We start from the raw sequence: 26,906 nt of genomic DNA, 5'->3' as shown, positions 1-26,906 counted from the left end.
CAAATCCCAGCAATACAAAATCCAATGAAGAGTGGAAGAAGAGAGGACTAAATTTTGACTATTTGCAACTGAGTTCATCACCATTTTGTGGAAGAATACTCTCTTTTTCTTTCCCTTTTTTGCTTTCTTTCTTTTCAGAATTTCTCAAGACAAAGGAGTGATCTTTCATATGAACCCACTGATAACAAAGAATCTTTCTTTCCTTTTCACATTCTCAGAAACTTTGTAGGATTTCCATTCATGAAAATTTCAAGGTCTCTCTTTTGTTTTGATTCCTCCTTGTACGACACAGTTTATTACTTCTGATCTTCCAGTAATCAAAACCTTGAAAAACCGATTAAATCCAACCTCGTTAATTACGCTAACCTCTGCATTTGCCGATATTTCTTGGCCAGGAACTTCAGAGGGAATAACTAAACCAGCCATACAGGACACTTGATGTCTGTGTCAAGTGAACCGTTTTTTGAACAGATGATGTCTCTTCGCCGGGTCTTTTGGCTTGCTCTTAATCTGGCCTTGACCCGCGAGTCTTCGTCCGGTACTGAAAGAAGAAAAACATACAATTGGAGACTGACATATGGAAAATGTCAGCCGCTAATATCGTACCTACATCTAGATTATGTCATTCACCAAATAGATTTTGGGCGGTGGGACAAATACTTTATACAATACCTGTACTCCATGTAAACCATTCCATTTGCGCCCGACATTGCACTCATGGATCCCTTCGAACGGCGAGCCTTATCAAGCGCAATCTGGTCTGCATCTTCTTCCAATTGCTCTAATCCTACCATATCGTCACCTGCACTCAGTACCTGAAGTATAAAAGCATGTCAAAATTTCATCAAAGAAAAGTGAGGATGGAACATATATGGAGATGATGATAACCTTTCCAAGAAGCGCCAACTGATCATCGAGGCGATGATAGCTCAAATCAGCTCCCGCATCTGCTGGTGGCAAGCTTGTAATTACCTGTCAGAAATTATGTCAATTTATACAATGTTCAAGCAGAAAGCCAAGACCCAATCCCCAGATAAAATGAATGGCTATAACGAAGGACTCGATATATTTCACTACACGGTGCAGCGGATGAACAGAGAATCAATCTATAAATCTATAGAAACAAGAATTTTGCATGATAAACACTTCGCTTCTACAAGAAAATATATATAAACAAGCTCCTATAGATGCTGAGACAAATATTACCTTAAAGCTATAACCTTGATCGATCAAAAACTGTTGCCTTTTAGTTGAATAGTACATTTCCTGCATTAATATTCAAAAGTATGTATATCATTAAACCAAGAGAGGGTAAAAATTACTTCTCCACACCAAATCCAGAAACAAGGGGTAGATTTCTACCTGAGTATCAGTAGAAACAAGTGAATAGAAGAAGGCATTATACTCCTCTTTACCTCCAGCCATCCTGTCCTGAAGTTTACCCTGTTGTTCCAATTAAAAAAATCATGTCATTAAATGCTAGTTGATTCCTACAAACTGCACAACAGAAACATAAGAACTGCACAGATTAAACTGCTGATGTATTTTTTCCTTTTTACCTTGGCCCTAAGAATACGCCCCAGACGTTGGGCTTCTTGACGTCTTGAACCCGCATGTGATGAAATTTGAATAATCACATTTGCCTCAGGAATATCGATAGAGTTATCACCTACCTGAAATAAAATAAAAGAAATCGATCCAACTCTTGAGATGACATTCTCAACTCCAGACTATTAAAATTTAAATCATGATCAGTGTAATCAGGGATCAATTTGAAAATCACAACTAATTTCAGTAAAAACAAGAATAAAAGTTTAACCAAGGACATATCAGTGGCCAAGTTATTGACCATGATAGCTGGCTAGTCATCAAGAGACCATAGTCGATTGTAAAACTTCAGTTATTGGTATATGCTGTTTGATGATAAAGAAAATACAACAGATCCACTAGCCTAATCTAAAACCAACTTCATTTAATACTGGTTTTTTTCCTTCTTTATTATTATTGTAATATACTGAGAGTGGGGAAGGAAAGGGGAATGGTGAGAGGAGGAAAGTACCTTTGAGAGAAAAACAGTATTCACATCACGACTAGTTTTGAATGCTTCGAGAATTTTTGTCCTCTCAATATGACTAGACATTTGAAAAAATGAAAAATGAAAAGCCAGATATGGATGTCAAACAACAGATTTGAGGTCATATTTTCTCAAGGTAAGACAGTTATATCTAACAACCTGGTTGCACCATAGATCATAGGTTTACGAAGCTTCATTGCATACTCCGTAAGGGCGAAAAGATTGTCAGCAAAGACAATTATCTTATCACCGCGCTGCTGTTCATGAAACCGAATGAGAAATTCACATGCCCTGAACTTATTGGGGTTCATGATATAAAGAGCCTGGAATGCAAAAGCCAGTACATAAGAGAGGGAAATAACCACAAAGAGATAGAGAGCAAATAAATCTATTAAGGGCAGACAGATATATGTTAGGAACCCTACAATGACAAAATAACACTGAAATCGTATAACGCTATGAAGGAGAAATTACAAGGGAAGGGATAATAGCCCTTCGAGAGAGCTATCTTTCTCCCAAGTCCCACGGACCAATTCCTCAAAAATGCTCTCTATCCCCCGAACCCCTAACTCCCACTATATATAACCATCCCCTCTAATAAAATTTCCTTAGTAATTACAAGTATGTCGCTACTAATGTCCTAATAACATCTCCAATATTTCCCAATTAATGCTCTAGCAATATACCACAATCCAAAATACATTGAAAGAACCTTCTTTAATGAGAATAAACCACTCTGGCTCTATCTAATATTACCTTGTTAACTACAACATGATTCTTGGCAAGGAAATAATATAGGACAGGCAAGGTAGGTATATAAATTCGACTGGTGAAGAAAAATCAATTTCATTGATAATTATAAAACCTGCTTTTTCTTTGAGTTTTCTTTCTTCAAGTATTCAGCAAAAAACTCCTTTGTCATAGGACACCAAACTTCAGCACACTGCACGTTTGCAATAAATCCTCCTTTAACAAGATCCAACCAGTTCGCTTCATACAACTTAGGACCAATAAGGAAATTCAAATCTGTAATTCTTTCATCTTCTCTCACAAGTGTGGCTGCAATAAATTAATCAAAGTTAATTTTCACTATCAATAGAAAAGACAAACCAAGAAGGTTAAAAGACCATGTAACGTCATGTACCAGTGAGCCCAAGCTTGCAGTGAGACTTAGTCAGGCTGATAACCTTCCTAAACATGAGAGCAGGAACCACGTGCACCTAGAATCAAAAAAAATAAAAAGTTGCAGTATAAAACATGACTAATTAAAAGAAAAATAGATGAACACAAAAATGGTAAAATTACCTCATCCATGAGAAGTAATCCCCATTCTCTATTTCTTATCTCCTCAATAATTTTTTCAGATTCTTCAGATCTCTTACCACCAAAAGCAACCATGTTATAAGTTGTCACAACCACCCCAGCATTACCTCGGAATCTTTCTTTACTATCTGATGTGAAACGACAAATTTGATCGTCCCGTATGGTAGACCACAACTTAAACTGAAAAGCCCACTGATCCACTGATACAGCATTCGTAGCTAAACAAAGACAGCTTTTTCGGATACGACTTGCTGCAGAAACACCCACCAGAGACTTTCCAGCTCCACAAGGCAGTACAATAATGCCAGATCTTGCTCTACCTGCATACATATAGTCATAATCAGAGCTTGAAGCTAAATAACTGACCATTCTTAGTTAAGGCATTTGGGAAAACTCAAAAGAGGGGAGAAACCCCAAGCTACCTAAACTGGATATGAGGCCAAAGAGTTCACAGGATAAAGAGGAGGATATTTTGGTTAATACAAACATTGTCCATCTGAATGTATTTCTTTTTTATAAGAAATAAATTTCTATTTAATGATAACCATCTAATGTGCTAAAATTGTAGCTTTAACATATTTTGAAACCAAAAGAGAACCAGAATAAACCAAAAGATTATTTCTTTTAAAAACGTACTGTTTAAGAAAAAAATAAACGCGAGTAAAATAGGGTGTTGAGATTACTTCTATAAGCTCAATAACAAGCAACCCAAAAAAAAGACACCATGTAACAAGAAAAACGAACCATTTCCAAACATTTTACTAAGGCTCTTTTCCTGATACGGCCTTGGTTGAGCTTGAGGCTTCAGCTCCATATCCAAGTCTGGATTGATCTAAAAATCCAGGAGAAACTATTGAAATAAGATCCCGACCTCTTATGTAGAAATATTAAAATTAGTTAAAAGTTAAGACAATTCTCTTTCCAACATCACTGTTTGGTGGAAGACTCACGGTGTCATTTCTGAAATCATACTCTTCCAACATGGGATAGTTTAAGGCATTAGGTAAGCAGCGTTGTTTTACATTCTCGACCTGTCATTTGATCAAGAGCCAAAATACAATAAATAAGGAGAGGAAGAACGACAAAAATTTTAAACATCAATGTGTTGACAATCAGATTTAAAAGGTTAGAAACCATATTACTTGTGCTGGGTCAATTTCAAATGAATGAGTTTCTCTTTCCTCAGCTGCAGCTGCAACTTCTGCTTCGTTGAGCAATCCTTCATGGCGATTGCCAAGTTCACCTGCTGCTTTGCTAACTGTAAATTCACCATTTCCACGAGAATCCTAATGGATTCCAATGTCAATAAAATCAAGATGAAGGTATAGCCGAAGAATTCACAATAAATGTGTTGGTAACAACTACGTTTCAGTAATTAACTCATCAGTTAAGACCATACCTCAGAAATGATTCTGGCTTTGGATATAACCTCATCCCGGAGCAGTTTCTGCAACACCTGCAGCCATTAAATGTAACCATTGAGATCACTCGATCAAGACTAGACCATGTATTTCCATCAAAACAAAGAACCAAGTTAAGTGAGCACTTGCCTCTGGAAATGGGGATTCCACAAGATATCGGTTCTTTTTAAGCACAAGCTTCACCTTGCCATAGTTGGCAGTAGAACCATAAATGAAATCAATCATCTCTTTAGGGAGTTTGGCCTTTGACAACTTACTTAGAACGGCAATAATCGTTTCCGTCTCCAGACCAACAGAAACCGCAGCATATAAGGAATGTGGAGTGAGGTTATATTCATGCATTGATTCTGGCCTGAATATTGATCAATTAGAATACTGAAATTAACAATGACTAAATCATAACTGGAATCCACCAAAAGTGTCTGCTTCAATTAGATTTAAGTTACCTGCAAACTGGTTCGGCAATGGCAATAAGAAAATCATAAGCTTGTTTGTACAAGGGCGAGAAGGTTTCAAGGAATATGCGGCCATCAGCACAAGCCCATAAAGGCCGATTAACATGGTCAGGTTTTAACTCTAATTTGCTGAAATCTCTCTTTTCTGCTTCTTTATCACCTTGGATAAACAAGAATTTCACTAAATCAATCAGAATCCACAATATCCAGAACCCACCTCCCCAAATAATTAGATAAATCAAATCCATCAATACAAAACCAAATATCCTCAAATCACACGAATAGAAGATTTGTACCATTACGATCGTCGTCGTCGAACTTGTCAAGATAAAAGGCATCGTCTTCTTCAACATTAGCTTTCCTGAAATCCTCCTGAATTTTGCTCAATTGATCATTATTACGCATTACAATAACAAAAAAAAAACCAAAATTTCTGCTAGAAAAACACACCGAACCAAAGTTAAAAACCAAACAAACCTTGCCGAATTTGGGTCTTTTGCTTGGTCTTCCCTTGTCACCTGAAACATTCGACGTCTCTACGTAAACACTAATCTTCTCTTGGGCGAAACAAATAACCCCACAAAAATTTCAAAAGAAAAATACAAATATCATAATCCACCACCGGTTTACCATGTCCCATGGCTTCAAAATTAGATGCACAACTTGCTCGGCGATCAGATGCGCTCGGTTCTTAACGAAAGAGAGTGATTGATATGAAATTGGAATCCACAGAGAGAGATGGAACACCACCGACTATCAATTATCCAATGAACCGCCTCCGATTTTAAATAGTGAATCGGCGTTCGCGCTTCGGCCGTTCGCCGATTTAATATACTGCAACATATTGTTCCATTCTTAACCCCAACAAATAAATTATTAAATTACAACATTCACATTCAGCATTTGAGTACTCAGAAAAAAAAAATCAGCATTTGAGTGGCATGTTTATTTTCTAGAAAAATAATTTAATAATACGTTATTTTTTTATAATTAATAATTTTAATATTCTTTAGGAAGTAATTTAGTTTAATATTTCAAAAAGAAAAAATAAATTGAGAATTGATAGTCGCCTGGAAGATTAAGAATCATTGTTGTTAGTTTATTACATCGAGTTCATCTTTTTATTTGTTTTACTTGAAATTTTCTCCCAATGCAATAATAACATAATTATTTCCCCTTGTTCCATCCATTTTCAATTCAGATCATATAGCACAACGGTTGATTTGTCTAAAACAATCTAAAGAAATTCGACTTGGTCGTAATATTTCTATTCAAAGATGATCAGTCGAGAGATTTTTGTAGAAATAAATCGGGGTGAGACCAATGAGCACTCCGATACTCAAATCACTCTCAAGACGATCTATTTCATGTTAAAATTGTAATTAGATTAGTGTGTATCTGAAAATTAAGTTACTCCGCGGTTGGGCCACATCGCACACTTTGTGAAGAATGGCTAGAATCTTGCACCAACAAAGAGTAGGGAATGAGAAATTTTATTGAGCTTGCATACCAAATTAGGATTCTTAGGTGAAGATTAGTCTGAAGTTGGAGGATGCTGAATAGAAACAGATTCTTGTAGATCTCCGCTTCTCCTTGATTCGATTGATCGACCCTTCCTTTTTGCTATACGTCCACCCCTATAGTCAAACTGTAGGTCGACACTAGTGCTCCAAAGCCTATTATTTGTTCGAAATAATCACAGAAGCTCTTACGGCATGTAGATATATAACCAAAGTCTCTTGGTTCGAAATACTCACACAACCTATTATTCGGTCTCCAACGATGCATTTTTTGAGCAATTGAGAATGTTCTATATAGATAACCAAACCAACTTTTTCATGACTGTCAGTTGTTTCAATCACTTGTGCTAGTCTGGGTAAAAGTAAAATGGGTAGATTTTCATAAAAATTTAGAGGATTTAAAATAAAATCATTGAAATTTTTATTTTATATATATATATATATATAATTATAAAGACAAATTAAGAACCACCTATTTTATATTATATAAATGATTAAATTTATGTTAATCCATCGGTTTAATCTTTTGAATTTAATCATGTTTCTTCTCCATCCCATTTCCACCCCGTGAACATCCCTACCTCCAATCTCAAGAGAAAATAGATGTTTTTATTGTTCGGATGAGCTTGCTCAGGTTGGTACTAACAAATTTAGAGTGCGTTTGGATTAACTTTCAAAATCGTTTTTAGAGAATCAATAACTTTAGAGTAGTTATAAATTGATCTACTAAAAATTACTTTGAGGTAATTTGACATTTCTATAACCATTTTTAGATTTAGTGCAACCAAACAAACTTGTAAGAAGCGTTTTAAGGAATTTTTTCTCTAGAAAGTGATTAAATTAGAAGGTATGTCAAACTCAACTCTTAATTTTTTTTAGCTCAACAACATGGGGGTTTATAGATTGTATATGCCTTAACTAGTTGAATTATGCTTGGGTTGGGAACTCACCTTACTTTAAATAATGGTATTTTGGTCCGTATATTTTCAAATATTCATTATGGTTATTGTACTTTTCATTTTAATCTATTTTAGTCTCTAAATTTGTGAAAAGTTCATTTTGATTATTATACTTTATACTGTGACAACTTTGGTATCTATTTACAAAATTTTGCACATAATGAAAAACATTTAATATAAATATATTAAATGTAGTGTCATGTCGAAATTGTGAGAGAAAAATATTAAAAATAAAATTAAGTGACCAAAATAATGATGTTTTAAAGTACAAGAACAAAAAAATAAAATTAAGTGACCAAAATGATGATGTTTTAAAGTAAGAGAACAAAAATGAACTTTTTAACCCGTAAATAATTTATAGAAAACTAACCAACTAATTATGTTTATTTTTCTAATAAAATTTAAACCAACCATAAAGTAGTATATTTGATTATCAAGAGTGGACCTAAAGGACTGAAATGAAAATGGAAGAAAATTCTAAGGGCCAAAATAGAAAAACAAAGAAGTTGGGGGTGAGTAAGTTATTAAGATTTGGATGATACGGGTTCGGAACCGGTTCAGGAACCGGCCCGGATCTGGCAGCAGAGCAGTTTTCTGTACTTGGGTTCTGTTCTTCCTCCCATTTCTTCGTCTTCTTCAAGTCGATTTGGCCTGACTCTGAAAATTCGGGATCCCACACTCGAAGATGAGCGGGCACGACTCCAAGTACTTTTCCACCACCAAAAAGGGTGAAATTCCCGAGCTCAAAGAGGAGCTTAATTCCCAGTACAAGGCATTTCTCTCTCTCTCTCTCCCTCCCTCTTTTTCTTCATATTTGCGTCGCTCAGTCAATGTCTAGGTTTTCATTTTTTGATCCGTGATCTATATCAATTTAGCTGATTGGTAGCTCAGGTTCTTGTTTTTTTTTTAATCGTCGTCTTGTCTGGATAACCCGCAGATCTGTTGGTTTTACTATGTTTCTTGTTAATACTAGTGTCTGAACTGCTGGAATTATGATATTCAGCACGCTTTGAGATGAATTTATTATGTCTCAATTTTGAGTCCGAAGAAGATATATTTCAGTTGCTGGTGATCGACGGTATACGGGCGGGGGGTGGAACTTAAAAGTTTAATGTTTGAGTCCAATAGGACCTGGGAAGAATTGGTCTATGTTCATTCCTCAACTATAATTTATAGTTGGTCATTTTGATATAGCTCCTACACCTCTTGTTCCAAGAATAAAGTTCTATATGGTTTAGTATGCTTAATTTTTCTTCTTTATTGACCAATATATTGATGTTATTGAATTGATGCTTATATGTGGTTAATACGTGAAAGTTAAACTGGACATATCATATTATTTTTGTTTTTACCCATGAGGACCAAAGTTTGGGTTTAGCGGTCACTTGGATCAAACTCATGCTATATGACATTTTCATTCCTGGCTTGAAGCTTCATGCCTCTGGAAGTAGGTCTTGGTAGCAGAAAAATGGGTTTGTTCTCAGTTTAAGCTTTGCATCTCTTCAAAACATTTTGCAGGATAAGAGAAAAGATGCTGTTAAAAAGGTCATTGCTGCAATGACTGTTGGGAAGGATGTCTCATCACTGTTCACAGATGTGGTAAACTGCATGCAGACTGAAAATTTAGAACTGAAAAAGCTGGTTTACTTGTATCTAATTAATTACGCCAAAAGCCAGCCTGATCTAGCAATTCTTGCCGTGAACACATTTGTGAAAGTAAGTACTAAATTAATTTTTGTATTTTTGCCAAGTCTTATCATCTTTAGGTCTGGTTTAGACGTTGAAGTCAATTAAATATATCATGGCCTCATACAAATAGCAGGAATTGCAGAGAAACAGAGTACTATTTATGAAGTTGCTCCATTTTCGTACTCTTAAGATATTATAAAAGGATCTGTGTCGAAAGGAAAAAGTACAAAGAAATTAAAGAATATTGAGTGCTCAATGAGAGATGAGATCTTCATTTTTTCCAGTTTCCTTCAACGTATTATGTATTTTTTCTTTTTGAGTTAGAATATTTGTGTCCTACAACTTCAGAATTCCCACATATTTGTGTCTCCACCCTGTAGAATTTCCCGTTTTCTGCTTTCCATGTCTTATGGAGCTTGCAAACCCTTGGGTGTCAACAGCGAGTCAAGTTAGACATCACCAGGAGAAAAACATCTGATTTGCTTCTTTAAATTACTAACGTGGAATACTCCTGCTCTCTCACAGAAGTAGGATTATTGATACCTTGTGATTGTGGGCTGTGGAAGCTCTTGAATGTAGGGACTTAGCATCCATAAAATTCTACATGATTTGTCCTCAATCTGCATAGACATCATAAAATCAACGTACAAGTTAATCTGCTTGATTTACATTTTAATTCAATCTGAGATTGGATAGGTATTGAAATACATCATGCGTCTAACTTTCTGAGTTGTCAGGGAATTGTAGAAGTAACTTTTCTAATGCATATTTGTGCAGGATTCACAAGATCCAAATCCTCTAATTCGTGCTTTGGCTGTAAGGACAATGGGATGCATTCGTGTGGATAAAATTACGGAATATTTGTGTGATCCTCTACAGAGATGTCTTAAGGTTGTTTTTGTGGCTCATTCTTACACATTTTTGCTGTTAAAATTCAGTATTTCCTTCTATTTGTTAATGCAAAGTCATTGCCTGATATCTGGATAAATTCTCACTTTCCTTCCTTACTTCCAATATACTGGAATATCTATGGTTATGGGGTGGAGTTTTATTACTGTGTTATGAATTTAGACTCAATTATCTATTCTTTTGGTTTTTTAATGTTTTTACAGGATGATGACCCTTATGTCCGCAAGACAGCTGCCATCTGTGTTGCCAAACTTTATGATATAAATGCTGAGTTAGTTGAGGACAGAGGTTTTTTGGACTCTCTTAAAGACTTAATATCTGACAATAATCCAATGGTTGTTGCAAATGCTGTGGCATCTCTCGCGGAGATACAGGAGAATAATAGCAGACCTATCTTTGAGATTACAACTCACACGCTGTCAAAACTTCTCACGGCTTTGAATGAATGTACAGAGTAAGTGCTGCATTTGATTTGTTCAAAGCGTGAAAAGTCTATGAATACTTTATGGGAAGGTCATCTAATAAGAAGATAATTATTTAGCTTTAGTTTTCCTCTTCTCCCTAGTACAGCTGATTCTGTATCCATGGGATATAAGATAATCTCTTTTATTTTATTTATTTATTTATTTATTTCATTTTTTGTTTAATTTAACTTGACTGGAAGCAGTTAATTATTTTGGTTTTAAAATGTCATATAGCTATGCCATGTAACTCATCCAAATATTGGCATTTGGTAAATCAAAAGAGGAAAATTCCAAAAGGGTAAAAGTAGTCTACATGCATATGTGCACTAAAAACAACAAATAGGGTCAAGTTGTTGACAAATACTTCTGTACCCTGATTTCTTCAGGTGGGGTCAAGTTTTCATACTGGATGCACTTTCTAGATATAAAGCAGAGGATGCTCGTGAAGCAGAAAATATAGTGGAGAGAGTTACTCCCCGGCTACAACATGCTAATTGTGCAGTTGTTCTATCAGCTGTGAAGGTCAATATTCTATTAAGTAATAGATATTCTCCACCATATATATGTGGGTGGTTTTAAGGACGTTCAAATTATTTCAACTAACTAATGTTTTTTATTTTTCTTCTCCTATTTTCCCCTTATTAATAGATGATTCTCCAACAAATGGAACTTATCAGCAGCACTGATGTAGTTCGAAATCTTTGCAAAAAGATGGCTCCTCCCCTTGTAACTTTGCTCTCAGCAGAACCTGAGATACAATATGTTGCATTGCGAAATATTAACCTTATAGTACAGAAACGACCTACTATTCTTGCACATGAAATTAAGGTGAGTTGCTGATAAATTTGTCGAGATGATGGAGATGAATGTAAATAATCAGGATGATTAGTACTGCTCATTTTCTAGAAGCTTATTACTTAACTACTTCCCCTTTTTCCCTTTTTTGCTTTCTCCCCATGTGTGTAGGTTTTCTTCTGCAAGTACAATGATCCGATCTACGTAAAGATGGAGAAGTTAGAGATCATGATTAAGCTTGCATCTGACCGGAACATAGACCAGGTACACAATCTTCTTCAGATTCTCTCTTAATTTTTGCATCTTTTAATTTTTAAAGAAAATTCTACGAAATGATGCCCTTTTGAATTAATTTTTTTCAGGTTCTTCTGGAGTTCAAAGAGTATGCCACTGAAGTAGATGTAGATTTCGTAAGAAAAGCTGTCCGTGCCATTGGTAGGTGTGCAATCAAGCTAGAGAGAGCAGCTGAACGATGCATAAGTGTGTTGCTTGAGCTGATCAAAATTAAAGTGAACTACGTGGTTCAAGAGGCTATTATAGTCATCAAAGATATTTTTAGAAGATATCCTAACACGTAAGAAATTCATTTTGTTCCTTCAACTTTGATATTCTCTATTGAATGATTGTTTCTTCATTCCAACTTTATCATGAATTTCGATTCTGTTTATAGTTATGAGTCCATCATTGCTACGCTTTGTGAAAGCTTAGACACATTGGATGAGCCAGAAGCCAAGGTAATGGTTGTGCTGTTTTTTTCAGTAGCACAAGTGGTTCAATCTCTTCAAGTCGCACTTATATTTTATGTTCACCTTTCTGCCTCTCTGCCTCAAGGCATCAATGATCTGGATTATTGGAGAATATGCAGAGAGAATTGACAATGCAGATGAACTCCTTGAAAGCTTCTTGGAGACTTTCCCTGAGGAACCTGCACAAGTGCAGCTACAATTGCTGACTGCAACTGTCAAACTTTTTCTTAAGAAACCGACTGAGGGACCACAGCAGATGATTCAGGTCATTTCTCTACAAGCATAATTTTGAATTGCCAAATCTATTGGTGATATACGGATATACCATTTTGGTATGGTCCCAATCCCAAACGAATTTAGTTTTCAAGTGTATAGGAGTAGTTTCCTCCAGCAATTATCCGCGTATGTTTACGCATTGACATGAAAAAATCTGTTTGGCATCAGAACAATCAGAGAACTACTGGTGCAAATTATTGTAAAAAGATTTTAAAAAAAATTATGAACGAGCTCAAAAATACTTCCATTAAGATGGACCTTATTTTTTGTTCATTATTTCTTTTAGTAGTTAGTAATAAATATTTTGCTTCATGGGAATTTCAATATCTGATTGCTCATTGATAATCCTGTATGCTTATTAATAATTACTTCATTGTCAGTTTGAGCAAGATGACCATGGTCTATGTTCTCTGATAAGAGATAATTATGGTCAAACTTTGTAATTGTTTAGGTTTCTCTGGCCTCCAAATGTCAACCCTGTAAATATTTACTTCATGTCCAATTACAGGCTGTTTTGAACAATGCTACTGTGGAGACAGACAATCCTGATTTGCGGGATCGTGCATATATCTATTGGCGTCTCTTATCAACTGATCCAGAGGTTTACTGTTTACTTCTGCTAATCAATACTTTTCAGCTTTATTGTCAGTATAACATTCAATGTCTGTTTATTTGATAATAAACCCATAGCTTTTTGGGGTAGTACTATGGTAATTAGTTTTGAGGATCCATCCCCAAGCCTAATGTAATGCGAGGAAACCAAGTATATGTCATTATTTTTTCTAAAATCCTATTAAAATTTACACCGACCGAATTCATCTCGCCCTAGCCGGGTATACAAGTCTCAGTTTCCTTAGTACTTCCAATTTTGCAGGCAGCCAAGGATGTGGTTCTTGCTGAGAAGCCTGTGATTGGCGATGACTCAAATCTGCTTGATTCCTCACTTCTAGATGAGCTCCTTGCCAATATTGCCACTTTGTCCTCTGTATATCACAAGCCCCCGGAAGCATTCGTGACCCGTGCAAAGCCAGCAGCACAGAGAACTGATGATGAAGATTATCCTGAAGGAAGTGATGCAGGGTATTCAGAATCTCCTGCCCAGTCTGCTGCTGCTGGTGGTGCATCGCCTCCAACTTCTTCAGATGCATCTTATTCAGTATCAAAGAAACCAGCCTCTGGCCCAGCTTCCCCTCCACCTCCAGCTTCAGTTCCAGATTTACTTGGTGACCTGATTGGACTTGATAATAGTGCTATTGTCCCTGTTGATCAGCCCGCTGCTCCTGCTGGGTAAGTTTGAACTGGTAACAACTTTCTTATCTGCTTGGTAGTGGGTATACAGTCATACTATGGGTAGTCTGAAAGAACTTCTCGGTCTAGTCTAGGACTTCAAGTAATGCCTGAAATACTGCAAGTGAATAAGTATTACAAGACGGTAAAGTTATGCCCATCAAAGGTTTATAATCAGCATTTTCCTGGAGATAAGTATATTAGTATGACAAATAACCTCTACGAGCTTTTTGTTACTGGAACTTAATGTGTTTTCTGTTCTGCAGCCCTCCATTGCCTATTCTGCTACCAGCATCAGCTGGTCAAGGTTTACAAATCAGTGCACAGCTCACACGACAGGATGGTCAAACATTTTACAGTTTATTGTTCGAGAACCATACACAGATTACACTAGATGGGTTCATGATCCAGTTTAACAAGAATACTTTTGGTCTCGCAGCTGCAGGACCGTTACAGGTAGATTTGCATATTCAGTGTGGAGTTTATTATCCATGGATGGCATTAACTTATCATCTTACTATCTATAGGTTCCACCGTTGCAACCTGGGTCAATTGCAAATACTCTCCTGCCAATGGTTGTATTCCAAAATATGTCTCAAGGTCCCCCAAGCTCACTTTTGCAGGTAGCTGTAAAGAACAATCAGCAGCCAGTGTGGTACTTCAATGATAAGATCTCAATGCACGTTTTCTTCACTGAGGATGGGAGGATGGAACGTGCAAACTTTCTTGAGGTAAAAAAATAGATAGTTGCAGTTTCCTTTATTTATTTTTATCTCTGGGGGCATTATTGAGTGTGTCCATCTGCTTCCCTCTTTCCACTCCTCTGCATTGGTTTTCATAATTGTCATTGTTGATTTCTTGTTTTGCTTTCTCCTTGATGCCGTCCATTAAAGTAGAATGCACATTTAGGAGGGACAACCACTACTCTGAGTACCGTAATGGTGTCAAGAAAACTGTGGATTCACAATTTGGGGTGTCTAAATTTTAATTATATATTTTTTCCTATTTTCTTGTCCAAAATTTGAACAAATGCACAGAAACAGAGGGAAAATTAAACCGGAAAAATGAATAACTCTCAACTAATAATGTAAGAAATCATTAAAATGCATAAATAGACCATAATTCTCGCGATCTTACTTGAACATGATCTGTTCTATAGGTCTTCCAACTGTGTCCTTGAGTTCTAAGGAAGAATGAAAGTCTCTTGTCCGTTGGTTTGAGTACTTTACACCGTTCTTTTTGTAATTACTTTACCTTTTCATCATTAACTTAGATCGGAGGATTTCTGTTTGATCCCTCCTTCTAGGTTGGGGGACAAGGATCCCTTTCTTCCTTAACCTCTAGACTGTTTATTAGGCCATTTTAATGGTAGTATTTACGTGTTTCCTATTAAAAAAGAAAGAGAGCAAAGAAAGAGAGGAAATTGAACATGTTTTAACGTCCTCTTCATATTATTCTCAGAAACGTTCATTCCTTTTTCCACATTTTTCGAAAATTTCTCCCCCACCTGTGATGGAAACTCCTTCATTGTCCGTTGAACTGCCCATTTTTCCTCTTGAATATGACCTTGATAGGACGTGGCCACAAATATGCATTGAACCAAGGAAGAAGATTACAAATAGATGTTTTTTCAAGTTACCCAACACTTGTACCATTACCTTTTCCTCTCAACTCCTCACCTTAGTCTACTATTTTTTATCATATCACCTTAACTAACTCTACACCAAAATATTCAAAATATTTAAAAGTTAGACCGTTGTCTTGTAAAAGTAGTTGAGGTACGCGTAAGCTAGTTCAGTTGGTACGCGTAAGCTAGTTCAGTTATTCACGAAGAAAACAAAAAAGAAATTCACTTTGCGAGTTTGGTGGAAAGATGGAGTTGGAGGAAACAGCTGTCTTAGATTACTTTTTTCTTTGTTGTCTAATTTGATGGATGGTCAACTATTTAGTCTTATTTGCGGCATTCATCATCTCTCAAATGCAGACTTGGAGGTCCCTTCCAGATTCAAATGAAGTTTCTAAAGACTTCCCTGCCATTGTTCTAAACAACATCGAATCGGTTTTAGACCGACTTGCTGCTACAAATATGTTCTTCATCGCTAAAAGGAAGCATGCGAATCAGGACGTTTTCTACTTCTCTACTAAAATTCCCAGAGGAATCCCTTTCTTGGTTGAACTCACTACGGTCGTGGGAAGCCCTGGACTGAAATGCGCCATCAAGACTCCAAACACTGACATGGCACCCCTCTTTTTCGAAGCCTTGGAGACTCTTCTCAAGGAATGATTTAAATTTTGTGTTCTTCTTGTTCTTTTTCCACCCCTTGATTTTTTGTTAGTATTTGTAAATCCAAGCTGGGTATTTGTGGCAGGCCCCTCCCCCCTTTTCCCTCTTGAACCTAGATTGAATTCTAGCTTTGCCTAGACTGTTGATTTTTCTTTTCTCCCCGGATTCAAGAGTCTGTTTCTACAAGAAATTTGTTTGTAACTTCAAACTTTTCCAAAAGGTTATTGTTGCTGCAAATATTGGAAGTTGGAGAAATAGTTTATAGACAATATGTAGTCCAAATTGGAGAATGAGATAGATGTTACTTGTGAGCGATGAAGATAACTTTTTTTTTTGTTTTGCTATCTTTTTTCTGTTTCTACGTTTTTTTCTTTTGAAAATCGTGTTGGTTTGATGGCATTCTTTGTTTTCCATTTATGATAATGGTTCTCAAAGTAAAAAATTGTAATAAATTTTAGAAATTAAAAATGAATAAATGATGTTCCCTTTCAGCATTTCCATCAAGAATGATTGATAGGTTATGGGACTCGAATATTTAGTCACTCTATCTCTATATAAATTATTGTTTGAGATATTTTGTATGCACCTCGACAAGATTAAATTTAAAGTAGAAGTTTTTGTCTTTTTCAAGGGCGAAAAAAAAAACCAACCTAAGAGGACTTAATTGATAATTAACAAACGGTTTAGAAACTAACCTAAGAGGACCTGGATAGGATGGAACCCATGTGAAAATTACCAAACTACCCATCATATATTTTAAATAAGTGAATTACAAATAAAGGAAAAACAAGAATTTAGGCCCTGGATAGGATGGAACCCATGTGAAAATTACCAAATTATCCATCATATATTTTAAATAAGTGAATTACAAGTAGAGGAAAAACAAAGCATTTAGGCCTTGTTTATGACTTTAACCCCAAATTCAAGAAAGTGTAATTATCTTTCTTCTGATCAAAACCCACATAACACTCTCTGTTTCTCTCCCTCACTTCATCAATCCCTAATCTCTCGCCCTCGCCATGGCCATTCTCACAGTTCTCCACGCCACCAACGTTGGGGATTTTGCCGCTCCGAATACCAACTTCCAGGGGTTGTTCTCCAATAACGCATAGCTTATTTCCTGGTGAATCTTCCTCATTATGCACCGTTTTATCCACGTGACTTGGTTTTCATTTGCCATCTTGTGATTGCCATTACTTTGTTCATCATGGAGTAGTCGCCAGCCGCTGGATGTCGCCGGAGAAAGAGGGGTGGTGTCTGAGAGTGGACCGAGAGGAATAGAAGATAGGTTAAAAAATACATACTTAAATAAGTAACAATAGAAGTCAATAACGATTTAGTCTTAAATTTTTTTTCTATTAAATTTCTGGTTTGCATAGATTGATAAATTAAATGGACTAAATATATTTATGAATTAAAAAAGTTAAATTTTATATGAAAAAATGTAACAATTTTAATAAAAAAATTTATCGATAGAAACTAAATTATTACAAATTTTGAACAGAAACTAAATCGTTACAAATAAATATATTATATCACCTATAGGGGAGTATATGTTTATATTAAATAATGGTTATAAGAATATATTATATAACCTAGTTTAGTATACATCCATTTGGAGAAAGAATATGTTTATTACATTATTGAAAAAATGAAGTTAAAAAAAAATCCAGAAAGAAAATAATAAATATACTCCAGAATTGCTGGAAAGCTATATCACAATAAATTTAGAAATATTAATTTTTTAATAAATGTGAGAATATGTTGCCTTAATTTAAAAAACACATATATAGAAAGTAATATTGTGTATCATTGGGAGGATGTAGAAAATCTTTTTTATTCGAGAAAAATAGGAGAATATTTTTTAATATATTATATTAAATACATAGAATCTAAATATGGAAAGAATCAAGTAAAAATCAAATCTAATTTTTTAAAAATTTCACAAACATGGTTAAATATAAAAGTAATAATTGAAGGCAATCTCGAGATTAATAAAAGAAAATTACAAATCTCAAAATCTAATATGTAAAATTTAAAAACATGCGTCATTTGTGAAATATAGTTTCTAATATGACCATTAGAACCAACTACTCAAATTTAGTCGATTCAAACTTGATGCATTACTTGAAATAAATGTTAGGTATCTAGAAAATTTGGCAACATTTAGTTTAATAACCTAAAGTCATTCATCAATACCTACTTTTCTACTTCAAGTTTTATGCCCTTTTGATAACAAATGGATCCAAAATTACCATATTTTGCTATCATTAATTGGGCAACCTCCCAAGGGTGTGGGGGAAGGAAACATAACATAAGCCAGCATTTTTAAGGTTGATATTTATGTTCAATTGTTTTCTTTTTCTTTTTTTTTTTTTTTTAAGAAAATTTATGTTCAATTGTTTATCACTAAAAGTTGCAACCATTTGCAGTTCCATGCAAGTATTGCAATGTACCTAAAATCAATTTTGGAATAAATAAATAAAGTATTATAGTAGAAGGTAAGTTCGATTCTCCTCCGTTCATTTGTAATATAATGTTATTGAAGATAATAAAGAATTTTTAAGTTCTAATTAAAAGAAACAATTTTGAGTCGGTATGTATGAATTTTCATAGTATAGACTTCAAAGTTAGGATGTATTTGGTTATTGAAATCACTTTCCTTACTAGTGGTCATTTTTGGTAAATTAAAAAATTGATTTTAAAGAAAACTTAATTAACTCTAAATTGATTTTGAAAGTATTTTAAAAATTAATTGTACCTAAATCTCTCTTTTTAAAATTATTCGTTCTATCATCATTCTTGAAACACCTTAAATTACCTTAAGAAAAAGAGTACTCCACTCCGAGTCTGAATGCTGGCTAGAGAAATACTTGACCTTGCCGTAGAGTTTCCTCCTTCAGCTCGTGCAGGAAATTTAATGCGTTTTAATTTTTCTGTAAAAAGAAAAAGAAAAAAAATCCAACAAATAAACCCTAAACCAAACAAAATTTAATGTGAATCATATATGCACCGAATAGATTCATCATGATATTCATAAGATTACAAAATAATAAATAAATAAATAAATAAATAACAAATTACAATCAATAAATAGTAATCCAACCAAATAAACCTAAACCAAACACATTTTATCTGAGATATGCAATTTATCTTCGCCGAATTTTCAGCCCTCCGGCGGCTGTAAAAAGAAAGTTCAGTTCAGTTCAGTTCAGGCGACCGGTCGGCAGCTCTTCCCTCCGGCGCCGGCAGCCGAAAACCTAGAGGTGAGAAAATTAATTTTCCATCCATCCATCCAATTCCAAACAGGATAATGGGAACTGTTCTTATTAAATTTAAATTTATTGTTTCTGTTTTTACTTTTCAATTCTTATACTGAGTGGAAAGTCATACTCGCGCACGAAACATTCTCTCTCTACAGAGAGAAGAGAGAGAAGCCTGCTCCGCCTTCTCTGCTTCCCTGCATATGGCCCAAAGGGGAAGAACAGCGTTCTGAAACGGAGTCCAAATCCTCTCCGCTTTTCCATTGGAATTGAATTCGCAATTCGCTTTTTCCACTTCCAACGAATCGATTGAGTTCTCGGCGTGAAACGGGTAAGATTCTGCTTCCTAGACATTTCATCGCTTTTGCTTCGAACTGATTCCGATGACCGCTGATTGATTGGAAGCTCCTGTTTCTGTTATGCTTATGGATATGTGCGCGAGTTTATGGCTGTTTTTTTTTAATTTTTTTTATTCGTTCTGTGGAGCTCTGTTCGATTTTGGATTCTCCTCTGTAGGTTTATTTTGATGCTGGTTGTTTTGTTTGATTGACTTGCTCGCAATCGCTTGGAGTTTGTTCATCGGGCTTTGCTTCATAATCCGAATTTTTCGTTTTCTTCTTACTTTGCTGTTATCGACTTTATCACTTTTAGTTATTGTTTGCATTGACTGTGGTCTAGTTTGCTTCATTAGCTTCATTTTTGTTTTGGAATGATAAGTGAGGATGTCATTTTATGGTGAGTGAGGGGGATTTATAATGGATGATTGAAGACGAATCTGTCTATTATGGTTCTTTAGGAGTACTTCGTCCCTCTTTTAGTTGCCTTTGTTCCCCTAATTACAGTCACTTATTTCAAATGATCAAGCCTTACAAAATTGTAATACTGTTATTTAGCTTAGCTCATGGAAGCTGGAGATGTTATCAGTAAGTGGCTCTGCTATACAAGTTCTTGCTTATGAGAACCTTTTTTGCCCTTTCCTTCAATTGTGGTCTGGCAGCATTTCTGTTCCCCTTCCCGCACGAAAAGCAAAAAAAATTAATAAGAAGGAAAAATAGCATTTATGTTTGCTCTTTGTGAGATGCAACTCTAATCTTGATTATACCTTTAGGCCACTGTCTACTCTCTACGATTACTTCATAATATTTGCTACTAGCTTTGTTTATCTATGATTCTCTCGGCATATTATGTTATTATCTGTTATTTCATATAAACTAGTGGTCTGCACCTGTCATATCTCATAAGGAATTTTTTAGTTTACATAAACTAGTTAAATTGATTTTTATTATGTTTTCTGTAACAGGGCTAACATTCTATAAAATTTTGAAAGAGGGACATATTGCTACTGGTGCCGATGGTTTTTTGGTGTGTCTTGTAGAAAAGTATACTGAAATGGGAGGTTGCTGCTGTTGTTCTTCAAAAGGAACAGAATCAAATATTGCACCATCCTACTATTATGTCAGTATTGAATTTACCATTGGATGTTTATTTTCATATTTTTATCAATCAAATTCATTATTGTAAGCAAACACTGCAGCCATTATCTAGTATTCATTCATTTCTTAATTATCATTGCCAACAGGCCTAGTTGCATATAATTGTAGGTATTCTGTTATAGCCTGTGAGATAGTGAAGGTCATTTACATCATTTGAAACCCAAAACAGAGAGTGATTTTTATAATGAACTATATTTTCTATAAGTATTTTTATGCATTATGTTGCATAATTCATCATCCATGTATTTTCCCGAGAAGTCTTCTGCCTTCGCACGAATTAACTTAGATTGGTGGTGATCATAGGAGACGCTTGTGTGCCATACTTAATAAATCATGTAAGTTGCAGATTTAACATTTTAAGTGAATATAATAAACATTACATACACTCAAAAACTATCAGTCTATCACTTCTGTTATTTGATCTTGGAACTAGTTGAACTATATGCTGAACTGTTAGCACGATAGTGAAAAGAGTTTTCTTGCCATTGTAAACTGCCTTGCTCAATTTACTTGAATTCAAGTTTTGATGCAGTACCCAAGAGCATCAGATGAGCATGTTCCCCTGTCATCTCCAATTGGTGCTCCCTCAGCATTTTCTAGCGGGCTTTTGGTCGATACAAATCTAGATACATCAATACCTGACACTTATAGATCACCTCCCTTGCCTATGCCATATGATGTTGTTTTAACACATCCACATACTCCACCTGTGGCTCAAGAAATTGGCAGCAATAAGAATGATGCTGCAGCCCAGACAACAAATTCTGATGCAGTTCAAGAAATCGCATGCACTAATGCTCGAGAAACTTCAGCCAAGTGTGAAGGCATCGATGAATCAGACTGCAAGAAGCATACAGACTTTGAAACAGACACATTAAAGGAATCTGAAATCGAACTTTCGAAGGGTGTAGAATCTGTGGCCTTAGCAATTGAAGAGGAGGATGTTTGTCCCATCTGTTTGGAAGGTGAAGTTTTGCCAAAACTTCGTTCAGCTGCCTAGTACCAACCCCACCAAACTATGGAAACATCTTTAACCTCTTATTTTCCAATGTTTGACCTTTTAGTTGCTTGAACTAACAAGTCACCACATTATCGCTTTCTCGATAGGCTGCAGTAGCTTTCCCTTTCGATTCATCCTTTTCTATTATTTTATGCAGAATATGATGGGGAGAATCCAAAACTTACCACAAAATGCGAGCATCATTTTCATCTTGCATGCATTCTGGAATGGATGGAAAGAAGTGATATCTGTCCCGTGTGCGATCAGGTGTGTGCCTCACTTTACATTTAACGTTTATTTCTACTCATTAGCTCGTAAAACCATAAAGAAAACTTTCTTATCTCTTCATCATCCCCCCCTGAAATGCAGGAAATGCTCTTTAGCCCTCCAATTGATTAGTGGCGACAAGAAAGTCAGCCGAACGTTTTCTCACATTGAAGTAAAGTTGAAAGTATAGGTTATAAAGTTCCAGCTGCCAGCTCCAGGTTCTTTTTTTATAGTTGTTTTCTCTTTTCTACTTTTTCCTTAATGAGTTGTCCATTCCTGTTGCACTTTTCTGTGTGAATTTGTTTTCTGAACATAGAATGGGGGAAAATTTGGGATTATAATTCTTTTCTTTCTTTTTTTTTTTTTTCATTTTGTTGTTTCGTTTCATTTTTGTTTTTGTTTTTTTTGTTTTTTTTGGGTGGGAGGGCGGGAAGATGTAAATACAGTTATGCAATATAGTATGTCTGAGCTTGGTTTTTCATTTTACTTCCATTTATCTGAGGTTGTGATTTGTCATAAATGGAATTAAAATGAAGAAAAACAACAGATCTGGGTCGTTGACTTGAATTAAAATGAAAGTGTTTATTCCGTCCTTAAGCTTTGAAAAAGTAATCAATTATGTTCTTGAACTTTGATTAACTAAATGATTATAACAGATGATGAGTTATGCTTACTCTTATTATTGAGTTTCTGATCAATTTAGCATAAACAGTTGAACAAATAGCACCACAAAGTAGATAATTGAACAAAATAAAGTGGCATGTGCAACCTACTCTTTTCGAAGCACATAGTAGTTATGAATTCTTTATCTACTGCAACTTTATTTTCTTCAAATTATCTATTACGTTGTGTCAAATCAACCAACATTTGTTAAGAATGTCGAATAGAAACATTATTCAAATGATTTGTTATATGTATGTAAATAACAATGAAACATGTTTTTTTCAGTACAATATGTGGGAGAGGGAATTCGAACTCTAGACGTTCTGGTCGGGAATAGGTGTCTGTCTTAATTAGTTAAGCTATATATAGGTTGACAACGATACAACATGTTGCTTTTAAGTCAATTGTGTAAGTTGGCCTAAAAACATATTAAATTTGGAGTGAACGTCACGCCTAGGTTTTGCTTTAGTTTCAAGCATACAACTTTAACTATGTAGGAAAAATTAGGATAAAAATTAACATGTTTTAGATCTTTAGAGAATATTCTTTTATTTATTTATTTATTTATGGGAATTTGTGAATCTTCAAATGTTAGCAAATGCCTAATCACTTACGTTTCTCCAATCCCCATTTGGTCAAAATTGGTTCGACATATATATATATATATATATATATATATTTTCAAAATTTTAGGTGATAATTGAAAATAAATAAATATTCTCCATTCATTATTTATTATTCTCTCTTTTCAAGAAGATAAAATAAATAATAAATGAGCTATGCTACCACCAAGAAGAATCGTAATCCTTTTTTTTTTTTTTTAGGTTAGGTTTACTTAAATGAATAAGAATCTGATTCCATTGTAGATAATTTCAAGTAGATAACAACGAAACAGTTCATTATCATCCCAATTAATTTTAATTTCAAATTTTTTGCATTTTCATCTATATTAACTTCTCTCGTAAAAAACGTACAAATGATTAAAATAAGGTTGAAATTTGCCAAACATGAATATAGTCTAGTAGTAATTGATATCTATTCATTTTTTTGAGGTGGGAGGTTTAAATTCCTATACTCTAAATTTGTTGTACTAAAAAGTTTAAATTTTATTTTAATATTTGAATCTTAACAATCATTTTAGTAATATTATTATTTTGTGAATCGCTAATAGATAGATAACGAGCCAAGTAAGATTTCTTTTAAAGTTTAAAAATCAAAATAGAATAAATTTGAAAGACAAACTATAAAATTTCAACCAGAGTAGAGCCAGAAAAATGGATACCGAACGAAGGTTTTTCTAAAAAAATAATAATAATAATAATCCGAAAATTTGTGGAAATTGAATCGTATCTCTTGCACTTAATAATCCATCGTTCATCAAAAGGAAAAAGAATTGGGATTTTTATTAGGAAAAAGTGGGGGATAAATGATGGGATTGCCGGCTAAGATCCGGTGCAATCATAAGTACCATAAACTAATGGATTTATTTACAGATTCCAAGTTGAACAATGATGGAGAGCCTTCTGATCATCAAACTCCTTCCCGATCAGACGGCTCTGATTAAAGCAATATGGGTGACGTGGAATTTTAAAATTAGAAGCAAAAAGTTTAAAATTAAAATTTAATTATGTTGTTTGTCTCCATTCATAACATGTCTCCCCTGTGGTCTGACAAATCTTGCTGACTCATTAATATGATTTATCTTCTCTAATAATGGCAGATTCCAAGTTTTTTATTTTTCGGAATTTGTAAATTATTTGTTTCAAATTTCAATGTTGAAAACAAAAATTTTCTTTGTTGATAATTAATTTTGCGAGGTTTGAAATAGTCGTTTTCTTTGTCTTTATAATAATAAGGACTAATCTCACAAGTAATATATCCAAGAGAAGAGAATTGGATTATTGAGACACTATTTGTTTAAATTTATGGTTTGGAATACTTATATTTCATTTCTCTTTTTATATTAATTATTCCATAAGAATTTGAATCTACTTTTTTTTTAGTTCAACAAATGAGGTTTAGACATCTAATCTTTTTACCTTAACCAATTGACATATGATCGATTTTAAAATTTAAGGATTGATCTATTACTTATATCTTCAAATATTGTCCATGGTAGACATCTATTATTGGGGTAAACGAACAAAATATATTGTTTTCGTACCAAATTTAGAAACTAAAATATAATGTTGGGAATTTTATTAAAAATGAAATGAAATGAAATTTAAACAGTTTACTGAAAATTTAAGTGATTATTGTATACCTATCTCTATCTTGCTTATTTCTACATTCAACCTTCAACAGGGTAAATTTAACAAAAAATAATAATAATAATAATAAATAAATATATATATATATATATATAGAGAGAGAGAGAGAGAGAGAGAGAGAGAGAGGTTAAGAGAGAAATCATGTAAAATTCGGAAATAGTTAATAGCTATAGGAGAATTTAGTTTGAAGTAAAATAATGATTAGTTTTCCTTTGTTGAAACTTACAAAAATTAAAGATTCATGAATTTCCTAAACAAGAAGGTAGTACCACCTTTTTCAAATGAAAGCTTTTAACATTAAAAAAAAGGAAGGTGAAATCATACCAAATGCCTTTAAATTCTTAGCCTTTAAAGTTGTTTCAGGAATACCACCCCTCAACTTTTCCATTAAAAATAGAATGGAAATATGACTAACTTTTATATAAGTTTCAATTATCAACCTATTATCTCAAAAGTATTTAAAAGTGTTTTAAAAACCATTGCACTAACTTGGTCATTAAAATGTAGACTAAAACACGTGACAGTGAGTTGTAAAATAGAGGTTACACGTGAGTAAAAATGATAGTTGAAGGGTATTTTAGTCACATTCAAAATGGAGTAGATCATGGAGGGAAGTATATATGGGAGTGTTATTTAAAGGAGAAGCCACATATTTGGCAAAGTCGAAAAAGTTTTGCTGAGGGGAATATGTTCCAAAAAGAAAATTTATAGTGGAGTTCATTTGTACAAAGTGGATGTCCGAAGCTAGGAGGAAGAAAAAAAAAGGCATGGCAATGATTTTCATCTTCAAAAGTAATAAATTTAATTAACAAACAAACTCGTGATCCTGTTTTGTTGTCTTAGGTTTCTTTGTTAGCCCTAAATTTGGTTTGATCACAACAGGAGGAATGATATTTTATCTTTTAACATTTCCACCCTAAATGATATCATTTTTTAATGGGACTAAGACACTTCAAGTTTTTTATCGCTTACCGCCAACGTCAGATTTTCATTTTCATTTAATGAAAAAGCTAACACAAAAGTTGTTTTAAACAATTTAAAAAAATTAATCGTTAAAATAAGACATTTTAAACTATAGGAGTATAATTTAAACTTAACTCAAAGTTCACGAACATTATTAAGTGGCATAAAAAGACCTTCCATGTAAAAGGAGACTAAGATATTAAGAGTTGAGATATAATATTCCTCATCTCTCAACGCCAAAACAACACTTTAAAACCTTGCTTGGACTTTGACTCTATTAAGGATCAAGCCAAAGTATACCATAACCACTCATGACCCCCAACTACTCATTATCGCAGATCTCTTGTCGAGAATCTCGTAATCATGGAAAGGGACGAGCAAGTGGGGGATCCATATACATACACCTATAAATACAAATGGCAGACACCATATGTAGGTACACCATTCGGATTGCTCGCATCCAAACCGAATAGCTTGGACTAGTGAGTATCAGAAGGTTATCTCTTTTCTATGCAAGTTATACTTTCATTCTCCTCCTTAAACCTCGGAGATTTGAACAATCAAAATTGAGTGGAACCATACATAATTAAAATCATACATATGTCCACATGTACCTCGGTTTTAACTACTTAAAAGTGACAAAAGGGGTTTTTTTTTTCTTAAACAATTTTGAAAGTGAGGGTAAAATTGAAAATCTGAAAAAATATGGGCATAATTGAAACCTATCCTAAAGTGAAGGAGTATTTTGTATAACTTAACCTTAACCTTAAAAGAATGAGAAGGTA

The 26,906-nt window shown here is 34.4% G+C and overlaps 3 protein-coding genes across 4 annotated transcripts; 2 read left to right on the top strand and 1 right to left on the bottom strand.

The window, feature by feature from the left end:
• Positions 1-32: 32 nt before the first annotated feature.
• XPB1 (DNA repair helicase XPB1-like protein) lies at positions 33-6,151 on the bottom strand. The gene is made up of 20 exons (XM_022303153.2): positions 5,904-6,151; positions 5,751-5,791; positions 5,570-5,645; positions 5,265-5,433; positions 4,948-5,170; positions 4,797-4,853; positions 4,540-4,683; positions 4,348-4,428; positions 4,142-4,229; positions 3,380-3,717; positions 3,219-3,294; positions 2,940-3,133; positions 2,234-2,397; positions 2,060-2,132; positions 1,560-1,673; positions 1,363-1,443; positions 1,207-1,266; positions 889-972; positions 673-815; positions 33-541 (listed from the first exon to the last, which is right to left on the bottom strand). Exons 1-20 carry the CDS (start codon positions 5,911-5,913, stop codon positions 448-450), a joined length of 2,310 nt encoding a protein of 769 aa, XP_022158845.1. The 5' UTR covers positions 5,914-6,151; the 3' UTR covers positions 33-447.
• Positions 6,152-8,321: 2,170 nt separating this feature from the next.
• Positions 8,322-16,513, top strand: LOC111024335 (Adaptin family protein). The gene is made up of 15 exons (XM_022301988.2): positions 8,322-8,524; positions 9,271-9,468; positions 10,219-10,332; positions 10,554-10,804; positions 11,201-11,336; positions 11,463-11,642; positions 11,781-11,873; positions 11,972-12,183; positions 12,280-12,343; positions 12,441-12,620; positions 13,140-13,232; positions 13,506-13,918; positions 14,185-14,374; positions 14,446-14,649; positions 15,903-16,513. Exons 1-15 carry the CDS (start codon positions 8,438-8,440, stop codon positions 16,200-16,202), a joined length of 2,715 nt encoding a protein of 904 aa, XP_022157680.1. The 5' UTR covers positions 8,322-8,437; the 3' UTR covers positions 16,203-16,513.
• A 2,800-nt stretch (positions 16,514-19,313) lies between these two features.
• Positions 19,314-22,833, top strand: LOC111023100 (putative E3 ubiquitin-protein ligase RHB1A). Of its 2 annotated transcripts, XM_022300455.2 has the most exons (6): positions 19,314-19,468; positions 19,624-19,796; positions 20,766-20,920; positions 21,491-21,923; positions 22,116-22,225; positions 22,328-22,833. In XM_022300455.2, the coding sequence occupies exons 3-6, from the start codon at positions 20,855-20,857 to the stop codon at positions 22,355-22,357; spliced, it is 639 nt and encodes a 212-aa protein (XP_022156147.1). In that variant the 5' UTR covers positions 19,314-19,468; positions 19,624-19,796; positions 20,766-20,854; the 3' UTR covers positions 22,358-22,833. The 2 variants fall into 2 exon arrangements, with proteins under 2 accessions (XP_022156147.1, XP_022156155.1); XM_022300463.2 differs by lacking the exons at positions 19,314-19,468; positions 19,624-19,796 and having other exon boundaries at positions 20,780-20,920; positions 21,480-21,923.
• The last annotated feature ends 4,073 nt before the right edge of the window (positions 22,834-26,906 follow it).

This window comes from Momordica charantia, assembly GCF_013281855.1.
Source record: "Momordica charantia cultivar OHB3-1 chromosome 6 unlocalized genomic scaffold, Mcharantia_2.0 BLBB01000006.1, whole genome shotgun sequence".
Lineage (NCBI taxonomy): Eukaryota > Viridiplantae > Streptophyta > Magnoliopsida > Cucurbitales > Cucurbitaceae > Momordica > Momordica charantia.
Note: the sequence above shows the minus strand (reverse complement) of the source record. Positions and strands in the feature narration are given on the sequence as shown.

Coding starts and splice junctions, on each gene's coding strand:
- XPB1 (XM_022303153.2), bottom strand. Junction 3,134..3,218: donor CTGCAAGCTTGGGCTCACTG/GTACATGACGTT, acceptor AATTTATTGCAG/CCACACTTGTGAGAGAAGAT. Junction 2,398..2,939: donor AAAACTCAAAGAAAAAGCAG/GTTTTATAATTA, acceptor TTTGCATTCCAG/GCTCTTTATATCATGAACCC.
- LOC111024335 (XM_022301988.2), top strand. CDS start 8,438: ATGAGCGGGCACGACTCCAAGTACTTTTCCACCACCAAAAAGGGTGAA. Junction 11,337..11,462: donor TTGTTCTATCAGCTGTGAAG/GTCAATATTCTA, acceptor CCTTATTAATAG/ATGATTCTCCAACAAATGGA. Junction 12,184..12,279: donor TTTAGAAGATATCCTAACAC/GTAAGAAATTCA, acceptor TTCTGTTTATAG/TTATGAGTCCATCATTGCTA.
- LOC111023100 (XM_022300455.2), top strand. CDS start 20,855: ATGGGAGGTTGCTGCTGTTGTTCTTCAAAAGGAACAGAATCAAATATT. Junction 21,924..22,115: donor TTGTCCCATCTGTTTGGAAG/GTGAAGTTTTGC, acceptor TATTTTATGCAG/AATATGATGGGGAGAATCCA. Junction 22,226..22,327: donor TCTGTCCCGTGTGCGATCAG/GTGTGTGCCTCA, acceptor CCTGAAATGCAG/GAAATGCTCTTTAGCCCTCC.